The 13246-nt window shown below is 30.3% G+C and overlaps 1 protein-coding gene across 42 annotated transcripts in view; it reads left to right on the top strand.

Moving 5' to 3' along the window:
* Positions 1-13246, top strand: part of RIMS2 (regulating synaptic membrane exocytosis 2) — a 585834-nt gene that overhangs the window by 405209 nt on the left and 167379 nt on the right. For 11 of the 42 annotated variants that reach the window (XM_028109866.2, XM_028109882.2, XM_088023110.1 and 8 more), the window contains one exon: positions 11059-11091. The exons of 28 other annotated variants lie outside the window; for them this stretch is intronic. In XM_028109866.2, coding sequence (XP_027965667.1) covers positions 11059-11091 — 33 coding nt within the window. Of the gene's footprint in view, positions 1-11049; positions 11092-13246 lie in introns of all 42 variants that reach the window. 3 more of the 42 variants (XM_028109849.2, XM_028109924.2, XM_028109949.2) reach the window with 2 other exon arrangements.

Below are 13246 nucleotides of genomic sequence, written 5' to 3'. Positions count from 1 at the left end.
AATAACTTTTCAACAAATGCTTGCTAATTTCACTCTGTCAACACAAGACAAATGACTATAAACAACTTCTCTTCCACTGAAATGTTTGTCAACTCAAAGAAAGTGTTTAAAAATTAAACATGTTACGTGTTAAGGTGCTTTCTGCCAATTTACAGGTAGGCTGAACCATTTTCAAAACAAGCCATTTCTACTTCTACATACTCAATCTTAGGTAGAATGTCTTCTATTTTTGTGACATCACAAGCTATCAAGGGTGAAACAATTCTTTAAAATGATAAATGTATAGGATTTTAGCAAATTTTAGGAACAACTCTGTAATGCTTGTTAAATCTTTCGTATTTTATTGGTGGATAACCAAAAGTGCAGGTCTTTCAAAATCAAGAAATACTTTTTTTATGAGCTTATTATTTTCGCCCAGAGAAATTAGTCTGTTGTTTTTTATATTACAGATTAATTTGGATAAAGGGGCAGATGATTCCTTTATTCCTATAACTAAAGAGGGCTTAACTAGAGTTTTTGAGTTTACTAGAAAGTTTGTATATTCTTTAAAGGTTTTAAGATTTTTCTTTCCACTAGCGGTTGATTGAAATATAGTATCTTTATCTAGATTGTTTACCATTCCAGAGTCCTATATTACATCTTTAGCAGATTATTTACCAGTTAGAAAATCAGGGTATCAACTACACACCTAACTGTAACTTTAATACTCCCAAACCAAGGAGTTTGTTTCTTCACAAGAGCTGATTTATGTTGGGCCAGAATAAAGCGTCTTATTATTAATAGCATTTATTTTAGGTTTAGGAACTAGAAAACCCTTACAATTAATGCAGTTGATTCTAGCAGTATAAGTAATCAAAAACAGTAGTTTATCCCAAATCACCTATATTTGATGTTGCAATATAGCATATTTTCCATTTTGACAGTGATTCATCTTCCTAGTTATGTTTTGCTTAATATCATAAAATTTTGGTTAATATCATAAAATGTTAGTATCCCATTATTTATGGCCGAAGGTGGATAAGGCACCAGAAAATTTTGTATGACATGGTGAAACTTCATGGGGATTAAAATGTACATGGATAGTAACCAGCTACTTATAATACAGCTTTAGAAACATGTGAGTAAAAAACAGGCAAGTGTATACTTAGGTATTTATGAATGCTGCTATGAGATTAAATGGTGATCCATGAATCTTTTGATACACGCGTTACAAGGCCCTACATGATCTCTACTCCCCCACTTCCCGTTTCATTACCTCTTTAACCTCATCTTCTGCTTCTTTCCCCTTCATTCACTCTGTTCCAGTCACAGAGATCTCCATGCTTTTCTAGAACATGTCAGACATGCTCTTACCTCAGGACATTTGCATGTGCTGTTCTTCTGGTTGTAATGCCTTCTCCCCAAATAACCATTTGGCTAACTCCCTTACTTCCATAAGTTCTGTACTCAAACTTGCCTTCTTAGTGAGGCCGTCTATGACTAGCCTATTCAAACGTCTGTCACCCTCTGGACATTTTATTTTTTTTCTTACCTACTTCATTTTTGTTTTCTTAGCACTTACCAGTATCTAAGTCACAAAACATTTACTTATTTATCTTGTTTAATCTATTTCTCCCCTGGAATATAAACTTTATGAGAATATGGACTTTTGTCTGTTTTGTTTGTGGTTAAATTCCGAGTACCAAGACACGCCTGAATTATAGTAGGTGCTGAATATATATTTGTTGAATTTAAATATATTTTACAATACTACAAATAATTCTGGATAATCTTAGATAAGCCAGATAACTCATATTCAGTGACACCAAACTTAATAGTTTTCATTGAAATAATATCCCCACAGCCCATAAATTTTTCTGTTATTTAATGAAAGTACTAAATGTGGTAGCAAAAAACTAGTCATTTTATCTTATCATATATTAAAATGTATAGATTTTCTCTTGGTATGTATGGAAGTCAATGCACTTTAATTCCAAATAAACATTTATTGCACCACAGTAACACAATGTTTAGCAAAATGTTTATTTCTAAAATAAATTAATATTATTTAATATCAACTAAGAAAAAACTTTATTTGCCAAACCATTTTAATTATATTTTCTTCTTATCTTGGCCCCAACTCATTTTATTGAAAATAAATTTTGGAGATTACTGGAATAATTTTAGTGCTCTGGATTTTGAAACCTATAAATAATTCAAATGTCACATTCCTGTATTTAAAATATTGACTACATATTACTAAAAGTTTATGGGAAAACATAGGGGAAAAATCTAAAAAATAATTAGGTTCTGAAGTATTTTTAGGTTCTCGTTACACACATTATCTATACTTCTGACAATCTCTGATTATTGTTTTTTGATTTATACTAGAAGTTACATGGGAAGACCAGCAGAAAAAGGTGAATGGTACAATAAGTGATGACAAACTATTGCCGAAAAAGAAACACCAATCTGAGCAAGGTTTGTCAGGGTTTGGAAAACTACTGAAAGCATGAGACTCTAAGCACTGCATTTCATGCTTTTTAAATATGTGTGTGCTTGTTGTACCTCATTTTTCTCATTTTGGTGTGAACTTTATAGTGTGTAGAGCCTATTTAAATAAGAGTGGTGAACACTTTATTTCAAGATTTGTATGGAAAACAAATTCTACATATTTTGGAAAAAATATATTTTTTTGTTATCAAGATTACTTCTCTAGGAGAAAAATTGACTAATTTAAGCACAAATGGTCATTTATATATTTGGTTGTTGTGACCCAAATTAAAGTACCTTCATGGAAAGGTATCACAATATATAATTAAATATAATGTGTATAATTCAATATAAATATATATATAATTAAAGTACCTTAATGGGGAGGTATTACTTGCTTCCTTAAAAAGTACTCTACAAAGCTCAATAATACTGTCAAGGCACTATATCAGATATTGGTAATGACTTATTTACAACTTTTGCAGCTAAAATATTGCTAACAACAGCAAGAAGGAATGATAACTTATTAAGTGAATTCAGTAGTCTCTTTAGTCCATCAAATGAATTGAAATGAAGTGATTTTATTTTCCTCTTTCTTTCTTATTTGGAGAGGTATTATTAACTAAGTAGAAGACAAAAACTTGCACCAGGAGTAAAAGGAAGAGAAGCAAAGGGCAGAAGTAATCAATAAACTGAATAATCAGTCCAAGTTTTAATCAGTAATTGGATGAGAGTATATTGAAAATTTCATTCAAAATTTTAGGATGACGTTTCTGATAGTGATATTATCATTAAAATGACTGTGTCTATAGTAACAGTGTTAATGTATTTTTATATGGTGACTCAGTTCACCTTACATCTGTAAAACTTAGGCTTTAAAATATGTCAGTGTATAAATTAAACTAACTTATTAATGAGTATTCACTGCTCTCCTGTTGTATGCCAGGAATTGTGGTTGGTACTGAGTTATTCAGGCAAACCACACCAATGCAGCAATTGTCCTCATAGAGCTTGCATTCTGGCAAAAATACATAAATTATAAGTAATTGTACTAATGATTAAGTTACCACAATTGTGATAGTACTGTTCTGGAGGAGAATAGGGGCTTTGAGAAAAAGAATTATGTCACATAAGTCTGGTGAACAAGGAAAAACGCCACAGCACAAATGGCTTAATCTGTGAATTCTCTTTTAGTAAAACACATTCTGAAAATTTAATAAAATAAGCAGGAATTTACATTGGGAATTTAAATATAGTTATACATTGTAAGAAAAATATCTTGCTTTTGTTTTTCAATTTTTCAATAAAGCATCACAGTTTGTGTGGAAGATAATAATTACCTTAATATATTTAATGGGATTTAAAGGTAAACAGTATAAAATTAATGATTTATGTTATGATTTATATAACAAAAATTATTACTGTAAAAATCTTTCCTTGCAATATTGTGTGATACGGGTTATCCTTGGTCATATTTGTTTGTCTCGTTTGCCATCATGTCTGATTACATAAATAGGTTTGTGGCCATATAGGTCTATGTAAGTAAATTACATTGAATATTAAAGTCATGGAACAATGCAGTGTTTGACTGAAAAAAATTTAAATCTCACAAGCAAAATTTTTTAAATCTCCTAAATATTATTAATTTGTATATTCTCATAGGTAGCATATATACACTTTATCCCTTGAGTCCTCTAACTGAATATAAACTTCATGTGTAGAAGAGGAAAATTAATGTAATTAAAGTGCCTTAATGTCATGGTTTAAAATAGTTAAAGATTTTTCTATTTTGGCAACTGTGCATTTTCCTATATACTAGGAAATTCAACTGGCCCTGGAAATTCCCACCCTAAATGTCGTGAGTAAAGTATGCAGTATGCTAAGGCAGCAAACACTATGTTAAATGTTAGTGTTCCTAAATATTTTTGTTTGTTTCTTAAAGGTGGGATATGTAGGGAATATTTTTAATTATTGAAACTTTGAAGTGATAAAATGGGAGGAACGTAGTGGGCTATCAGGTGAGTGGGGCTATTTACATGTCAGTAACATGTTTTGAGTGTGGCTTTACGGAAGACATGTGTGGAGTCATCCTTTCTTTCATGTTTAAGCCCATCTATGGTAGTAATAATCTACTGATTGTAATCCGTGTTTAATACATAATTTTTATTCACTAAAATCTAAGATAGCATTTTCCATTAATTGTCAAAGATTCTTCATCAGAAGACTGTTGTAGTAAACTTGTGGTGTTAGAAAAACTTTGTAAGGACTTGAACCCAAATCTGAGATGCAAGGTCAACTATGTGTATCAATAGCGTATATTGTTGTCTTTTTTGTTGCTGTTTTATGAAAATCTGTGCAAGAATAATAGCTGGGAATTTAACATTTTTAGGATGTACACTAACATCTTAAAAAAATCATTTGAAATTTTTACTTTAAATAGAACCCGAGGACTAAATGGCACTATGTAGGCTAGAAAATATGCTAATAAATTTTGGATGAACTTTAAGTATTATGGACTAGTACCTGCTTCTTTTAAAGAAAAACCTTGATATTTCAAAACTAGACTGCCCAGAGGGGATTATCAGCAAGAGGAGTGATTTATTTTCTGTGTCTCTTACTTAATTGATGGTATAGATGAAGATCCCTGGGAAATATAATGGTGTTTATCACATTAGTGCCTTAAATATGAGCAAAAATATAAGTATTGTACGAATGATTTTAAACTTCAGGTTTTATGGATAATGTTTAGTGTAAATCACTAACATCTTCCTCAGGGAGATGTGAATTAGATTTTGTTTAGGTCGTAAAGTTAATAAAACATTCTTAACACAAACAAGGTTATTTGAGTATGGAAAATCTGTTGCTTAATTTTTCAATGAGCAATCTGATTCTAGACTAGAATACTATGGTCTATAATAATGCGTTGCTATTAAACATTGAAAAACTAATCTGTTGAACTTTATGTTTTCACTTTGTGAGTCTATCTGTTCTTGTAGTAATTGAAATGTATCTGAGAAAAGAGCATAATTTACATAAAATATTTTACCTCATATTTTGCTTAAATTCACCCCACAAAAAACTCTGGTGGGAAAGCTAAATTTAGTTAGGCTGAATGAATGTTTTAGAACTGATACAGTTTCTCCAAATAAAGATCTTGGACTTAAAAAGTTCACAGTGGACTTTGAGATACAATTTTAAATGATTTCTGATATGTTTGATGATTAATTGATACTATTCCTAAAAGGATTATCTGCCTTGATTCGTTATTTTTTAAGTGTAAGATATGCTATAGCTAGGAAAATTTTGAAGTGACTTAGCTACCCTTATTGTAATTACCCTGAAACCGTAATGGTGCTACTTTGTTATTTCTTCTCTGGAAAATAAGTCTATGCCTTTCTGGGAAAGTAAGGGCAGTGAAACACTTTGCTGGGTTACTGTATGATTATACAATATTTTGGAAATAGAAACTATTCAAAGTAACAAGTTGTGTTTTATAACATACTATAACATCTTGATGCATAAGCCCTTAGTTTTTAGCATTATATGATACAGTTAATGTATTAACCTTTAATTTTTCCAACATGGACATTTCCATTTTGTATTCTTTGTGGATCTGTAACTGTGGTGAAGGTAGGGATTTTTTTTCTTCTACCTTTGGATTTATGCTTTATGAAATTTATTTTAAGAAAAAGTAAATATTCAAAGATGTGTTTTGTTAGTGAATTTAATACTTAATATTTTTTTAGTATTTTGATGTATTGGACTTTTGCTTCCTTTTATTTTTGAGTACTTTGACTTTTCTTAAAGGTGGAAACAATGTATTTCCATCTAAATCAATAATCTAAATTAGTCTTCTAGTTAGAAGCTAGTCCAATCCATCTAAGCTGGAAAAGAGAATCAAGATTATGATCTTGGTCAGTATTAGAAGCTGGTAATTTCCAGATTGTTGTAGAATAAATGAATTTTATTTTTGAAAGAAAAAAAGTGATATTAGACAAAGTAAATATTTTATGCAAGACAAATCAACTGATGGAATTTCAGAATTAAATACTATTGATACCTTCAGATGTAAATATAGAATTCTTTGTTAACAACTATGTTTTCCTATCAATAAAGTGAAATTTCATGATGTATGAGTTTAGTTCCTTATTTAAAGTTAGTTCAGTTTCCTCTGAACACACAGAGAGGCTTATAAGGCCAAGCTGTAATTCAATGACTATTGTGTTTATGATAAATAGTGTGATGTATTTTGAAAGTCAGTTATTTTAAATTCCGTCAATACATTCTCTGAGTATATTTTTCTAATGTATTTAAAATTGCATTATGTGTCAGACCTCAAGGACAGAATCAGTAAAAAACAGTACAGCTAAGAAAGAAGATGTTTAAAAGATAAACATTTTTATTAGTGAGTTTTTAAAAACAGCAAAATATTTTAAAAGATTGTACCTTGCTTATTTTAAGAGGTAGAAGTTATTGTAAATATTCAATAATTTTAGGGTTGCTGACAAAATTACAGAAAGTAATAATTAAGTTTAAAAAATAAGCTCAGATCACTTGGTTGAGGAATTCTTCAACAAGATTTTGTCACAGTGGTGAGTTTTAGTTTGAAATCTGTAAATTTGGTAAACATTTTGTTTTTATATTCTACATCCATCCTGATCTTTGTACGCCATTGAGGCTCTCCCACAAAGTAGTTGCTTATTTAGGCTTCATTTTGAAAGGTATCTCTCCTTACCCCAAAGGGACATCCTAAGACTCTATGATCTTTAAAAAGCCCTCATAATATGATTAGTTTTTAATTATATGAAAGTTCTGTTTTAAAGTATTAAGGCTTCTGTTTCATTGTCAGGAATCTTTAACAGAATGCTTTCTCCTGAAGGACATGTGTTTACTCAAGTACACTTACATCTGATAATAGTACCTTATGTCTGTTGTAAATGGTGATAAATGAGAAAGAACATTAGCCATCAATGGGTTTCAAATAGATATCATACACACTTGGTAAAAACTGTATTTGTAGATAAACAGACCCATGTACATGCCTCTTAAAAATTAAGTTGATTACAGATTAATATTTCTTTTTGAACTTGAGGTGTATTAAGTTGAAATATAATAATAGTTAATACATTATATTAGCAAGAGAAAATTTTTGGTTTGTACAAAATTTTGCATAAAATTTGGCATCATATACATTCTTACAAACTTACTTTTTTACCAAATAAATCAATGAAAGTAATTATATATCTATTTATCTTCAGTAGATTTTTTTTTAATTTTAAGGACCAAAAATACAACAGCTTTAAGTGGTATGTAGGTAGATAAGTAAATAGATAAACACATAGATATTGTATTACTTTGCTTGATTAAAACCCCATTCTTTTTATAGTTTGCACCTTGATGCACCTAAGTTTAAAAGCACTTCTCAAAAATAATTTACCATAAGTGATGAAATGATATTATGGGGCTTATGAAGTATTCATCATATCTTATGAAGGTCTTTTTCGATATAATATATGAAAATATTTTATTTCTCCTTTGTTGGCTCATATGATGGAAAGAACCAAAAAAAAAAAAAAACTGTATATTCTCTCTGCAAAGTGTTTATATTTTCTAAGTCTAAAACTAAAACTACGATTCAGCCATAACTATGACAGTAACAGATACCAAAGAGAGGGTATACTTTTACTATTCCTTAACTTCTTACTATCTAACTGGTTATTGGTTAAAGGAAGCGTTAGAAAGAGTTCTCATTAGAACGGCCATGAAAACAGCACTGAAAAGTAGAATGTTTGTGGCATAGTAATGATCAAAGGAAAAGCAGAGAGATAGGAATTGTGGAGGCAGTTACTCTTAGCTTCTTCAAGGCTTACAGAAGTCTGCAGCTCATTTCAGTTGTATATGTGAATTAAGCATTTACAGTTTATTGCCATTTAAATAAGACCTGGCTGCTTAACTGATGCTGACTATAAGTTTTTCTTTTAAAATGAGGCTGTTTTAATACAAATAATGTATAATACAAATTCTAACAACAAGGAAGACAAGAAAGCCAAATTTAAAAAAAAAACATATTTGGTATAACTGTAAATTTTTGAGATTTTATGATTTAAAGAATATTCTATCTGCTAATTAAAATTAAGTGATTTTTACATAAGAATGGTTATGACCTATTTATTAACGGATCATCTTCACGTAAATGACGGAAAAATGATTTAATGGGAACTTTCAGTTAGTAGTGAGATCATTGTCAAATCTTTCATTTTCATCCTTTTATGTAAAATAAATTTTGTATTATTTTATTAAAAAATTAAATTACCAGTGCTAAGTGTTATCATATTTCTCACAAGAGTAAAAACATTAGTGAATTACTTGCATAGCTGTGGCAGTTACCTTTTTGTAAAAAAAAAATTCTAACTAAATAATATATAATAAAATGTCCAGATCAGGTGCCACCCTGAGAAGATTTTTTTTTTGTTTTTTTCTTTGCTTGACTTTTTATTTCACGTGTTTTTATTGGGTCATATAGCATCTGGTAGAAAGAAAGTTGACCTGGTAATCAGGAGACCTCTGTTCTCTTTCTGGTTCTGCCACTGAACTTGTTGTGTGACCGTGGGTAAGTCACTTGAACTCTGTGTGCCTCAGTTATTCTCTGTAATTAATGAATGGATGAGTGGAGAAGAATTTTGAATGTTTTGAATCTATATAACATGAAGAACATTGCCTCAATGTCACTATAAAATAATTCAAAATACAGAAAAATGCTAGGTAGAGAAAGAGCTTCACTTATTTATGTTGTGTTTACATTTTCTGCAAAAAATAATAGTAATAATAATAACATTTTTTCTTAGAGAAGGAATATACCTAAGCAGTCATTTTATCCAATTCATATCAATTTCAGTTTAACATGTAAGGAAATTATTTTAATAGTATGGTAAATATGTATATAGACAAATTTTGCATATGAGAAATAATACGAGATATAATACAATTCAGAATTAAACTGTGTTATTACTATATCTCTGATTTTTCTATCTTCTTTGAGAAGTGGGTGGACTGGGGATGGAAAACAAAATATGAAATATATTAATGTATAGAGTAAATTTCAGGAGAATAATACTTTTCCTAGTGGTCAATCCTATCAACACAGTCTGGTTTGTAATATAATTATGATGAAATTTAGTGTCCAACTTTGAATAGATCAAAGATGTGCTCAAACAATAATCAAAATGACATTGTTAAATTTCAAAATGTGTCATTCCTTTACAGTTCTCTATAATTCATACTAGGATTTCTCTTTTATCTAAGGAAACAAGTTTTGGTTATCTTAGCATCTTTTCCTAGTGGAAAGTTTTCATTTTCTCACTATTCAAAAAAGGAGATAAATTTGTTATAGGAAAGAATCCTCTCAAGAGTTATAATTTCAATATATCAATATTCCAAGCATATTTTGATATGTTTTTCTATATAGCTCTCAAAAACTATGATATAACCATTGCAGAAGTGAATTTGGTGTTTTGATTTAAGAATTTTATGGTACCTGACTCAAAACTAAGTATTAATTAAATAGGAGATTTTGGTTTTGTATTATAGTGTTTATCCGTGTCAGTCATACTAACTCACTAACATCTTTGGAAGAATTTTTTTTTTCCTAGAATGCTGAGTTTAGCAGGTGTTTCCTGCTTTCAATCACTGTGTAAAATGTCTTCTGAATTCCACTAGCAGTGGAGAAGGAAGTGTTTCCAAAATGTGTGCCATATCTATTATAGTAGATGTTGGATTTTGATGGGCAAATTTGAATAGAGATGTCCGTGATGTGTTATGTGGCGTCTGTAAGAATTTTCTGAATAAATAGGTATTATAAGGGAATATGATCAAATAAGATTTGTTTAAATTTAAGGTTCATTGAATTTTTAATATTTAGATAAAGCCGTATAGTTCAGGTACTTTTATAATGAGTCTTTTAGTTGTTACTCTCTATATTTTATAATATAATGTTTTATGGTAATATTTTGCTGTAGTGAAGTAATTTGGAGGAATATTGGCCTGATGGCCCATCTGTGCACTCATCAATTTGGGAAACTTGAAAGGCACAGAAATCTGTTGGAACTATTTTTAATGTTCTTTTTAAAGTTTATTCAATTAAATTATTTTCTTTAAATGATAAATAAAAATTCTAAAAGCTTTTTCACAGATTTTAAATGGACTCAGGAATGTCGTGAACAATATGGTCATACAAGTAACATTGTTTTCACTAATGGTATCTTTCTTCAGCATCAGTGTTCAGGATTGGCTGTTTGTAAATAATTGTAAACTTTTGAATCTTCTTTATTTCTACACTAACTTTATTTTTCTGATTCTGCTAATCCATAATAGCTTAACCAATTCTCCATCATTTTTTCCGTATTCTTTTTCAAAAATTTTTTTTAATATGGTACGTATTTTATTGTATCTTCCCTACAACTGTGTACAGGATTCTTTCTCAAAATGATTTGGGGCCCTTTCCTTCAGTGTCACTTTTTACCTGTTGAGTACATCCACTCACACTCATCTCCTTTGTCTATGTCTGTCCATAACACGATGTGACCACAGAAGAAGTGGACTCCACAAGGAGAAGACATGCAGGTCTGTCTCTTCTACTGTTTTTCTTTGTTATTTTTTCATGTATCTAACTTGTTTTAGAAATTTTTTACTATTTTTTATTCATTTCATAATTTTTCATTTTCCTCTAATATAAAAAAATGTTAAATCTTACAGGCATTTTTATTTTAGGTAGTAGTATATTCAACTTTTAACAGCAACTGCTCCAATTAGATTGATAAAAATAAAATGATTAACTTTTATGTAATATGTGTGTGTATATATATATATATGCATATATATATGTGTGTGTGTATGTGTGTATTTTTTCCATAATGGGTAATAACTCCAGATCCATATATATATATATATATATATGTATATATGTATATATGTTTGTTCATATATACATATAGATGTATAGTATTTAGTCAGTGAGTTTAAATTAACAAACTAATCATATTTCATTCTTCAACTTATTTTAGACTTAAACCTTGTTTTCAACTTTATTTTACATAATTCTAAAAGTATTTTATTTTTATCATGAGTTCTGCAGTGTGCTAGACATGTGGAGAACAGTAAATATCTAATACATGTCCTAAACAAGCTCTCAATACCATTGAGGAGTTAAAATATGTGGGCAACATGCTGTGTCAATGTGCAAATGTGGATGATTCTAGCAATAATGGTCTACAAAGATATAAAGTCAAATAAAATCTGTTTCACCTAGATGGCCAGAAAAGGCTTCGTGGAAGAAATAACACTTTAACTGAAACTTGAACATTCATTCAACACTCATTTATTATGTGCATGGTGACGTGAGGTCTTTTTCTAGATCCCAGAAGTAACAGGACACACAAAATAGCTCCCTATCCTTGCAGGCTTTTTCTAGTGTGAGTCTGATAAGTAAATGCAATAATATTACAGGTGCAATGAGAAATCTATGTGTATAGAATACAGTGGAATCATAAAGGATGGTATGATCATTTCCACCTGGAAAGTATGGGTATTAGTTCAAGAAAGACTTCATAAGAGAGATAACATAATGAATTGAACATTAAAAACTAGAACAATGTTGCCCTCGTGTGTAGAGAACATTTCAGGCAGAGGAAACAATATGGGAAAAATGACTTCAAACAAGTTCAGCCAAAAGTAAGCAGGGGAGGGTTTCTGAAGATCATGCAGGATATTGAAACATGTAAAGCAAGAAAGGAACAAGATCAGATATTTTTTCCTAGAAATATTGCTGTGGAAGCTATGTAAAAAAATGGACTAGAGCAGTAAAAGCAGAAAAATCATTTATGAGGCTATTGAACAGATCAGTAAAGAGATGATAATGGACTGACATAAGGTATCAGTAGCATAGGAAATTGATACATGAGAAGTTATATAAAGATGTAAAATCTGTAGGACTTAGTCATTGATTGGATATTGTTGATGCAAGAAAAGGAGAGAATAAGATAATTTCAGATGACTTAAATGTATGGATAGATGATGGCATATTTTGTCAGGATAAGGAATGTAGGTTGAACAAGTTTTAGGGAAAGAAATAAAAGAATTCAGTTTGAGGATGGGTTGAATTTGACATTCCTTTGGAATATTCAGGTATGGCTATCTAATAGAAGTGATTGAATGTATGGGTCTGGAAACTCAGCAGAGAAGTCTGGGCTAGAGACATAAAATAGAGTATCAGCACTTAACTGATTCCATTAAAATGAATGGAATTGTCAGAAGCATATAAAGAATAAGAAGAGAGCCAAGAATCACATTTCCGGGGTTACCAACATTTATTTACATTTAAGGAGTGGATGAAAGAATTAGAGCCAGTTAACCATGACAAAAAGAACTTTTGAAAGACAGTAGGGTATCCTGAAAGGAACAGAATTCAAGAAAGTAAAATGTTTCAAGAAGGGTATACTCATCAGAAAAATTCAAGAGAAGAACAAATATTGTTAAATGACAAAACTAACAAATAACGATCTTTGCCTAATTGGTGTTAGTGAAGTTGTGGATGGTGGAAGCCAGATGCAAGAGAAGGAAAGAGAGATCTAAAAGGAAAAAAAAATGAAGATGATCGTAGACTAGGTGAATGAATGAATGGCTTGGGGGATATTATAAAATGAAGAGTAGCTACCCTGGGGCTACAAGAGAGAGCTCACCAAAGATACGTAGAAAGATGGTAGTTTAAGTGAAGAACTTA

Source organism: Eumetopias jubatus, unplaced genomic scaffold, assembly GCF_037043125.1.
Source record: "Eumetopias jubatus isolate StellerSeaLion01/CBP00866 unplaced genomic scaffold, mEumJub1_p1.0 scaffold_4, whole genome shotgun sequence".
Classification (NCBI taxonomy): Eukaryota; Metazoa; Chordata; class Mammalia; order Carnivora; family Otariidae; genus Eumetopias; species Eumetopias jubatus.
The sequence above is the reverse complement of the archived record's forward strand: the minus strand, read 5'-3'. Positions and strand labels throughout refer to the sequence as shown.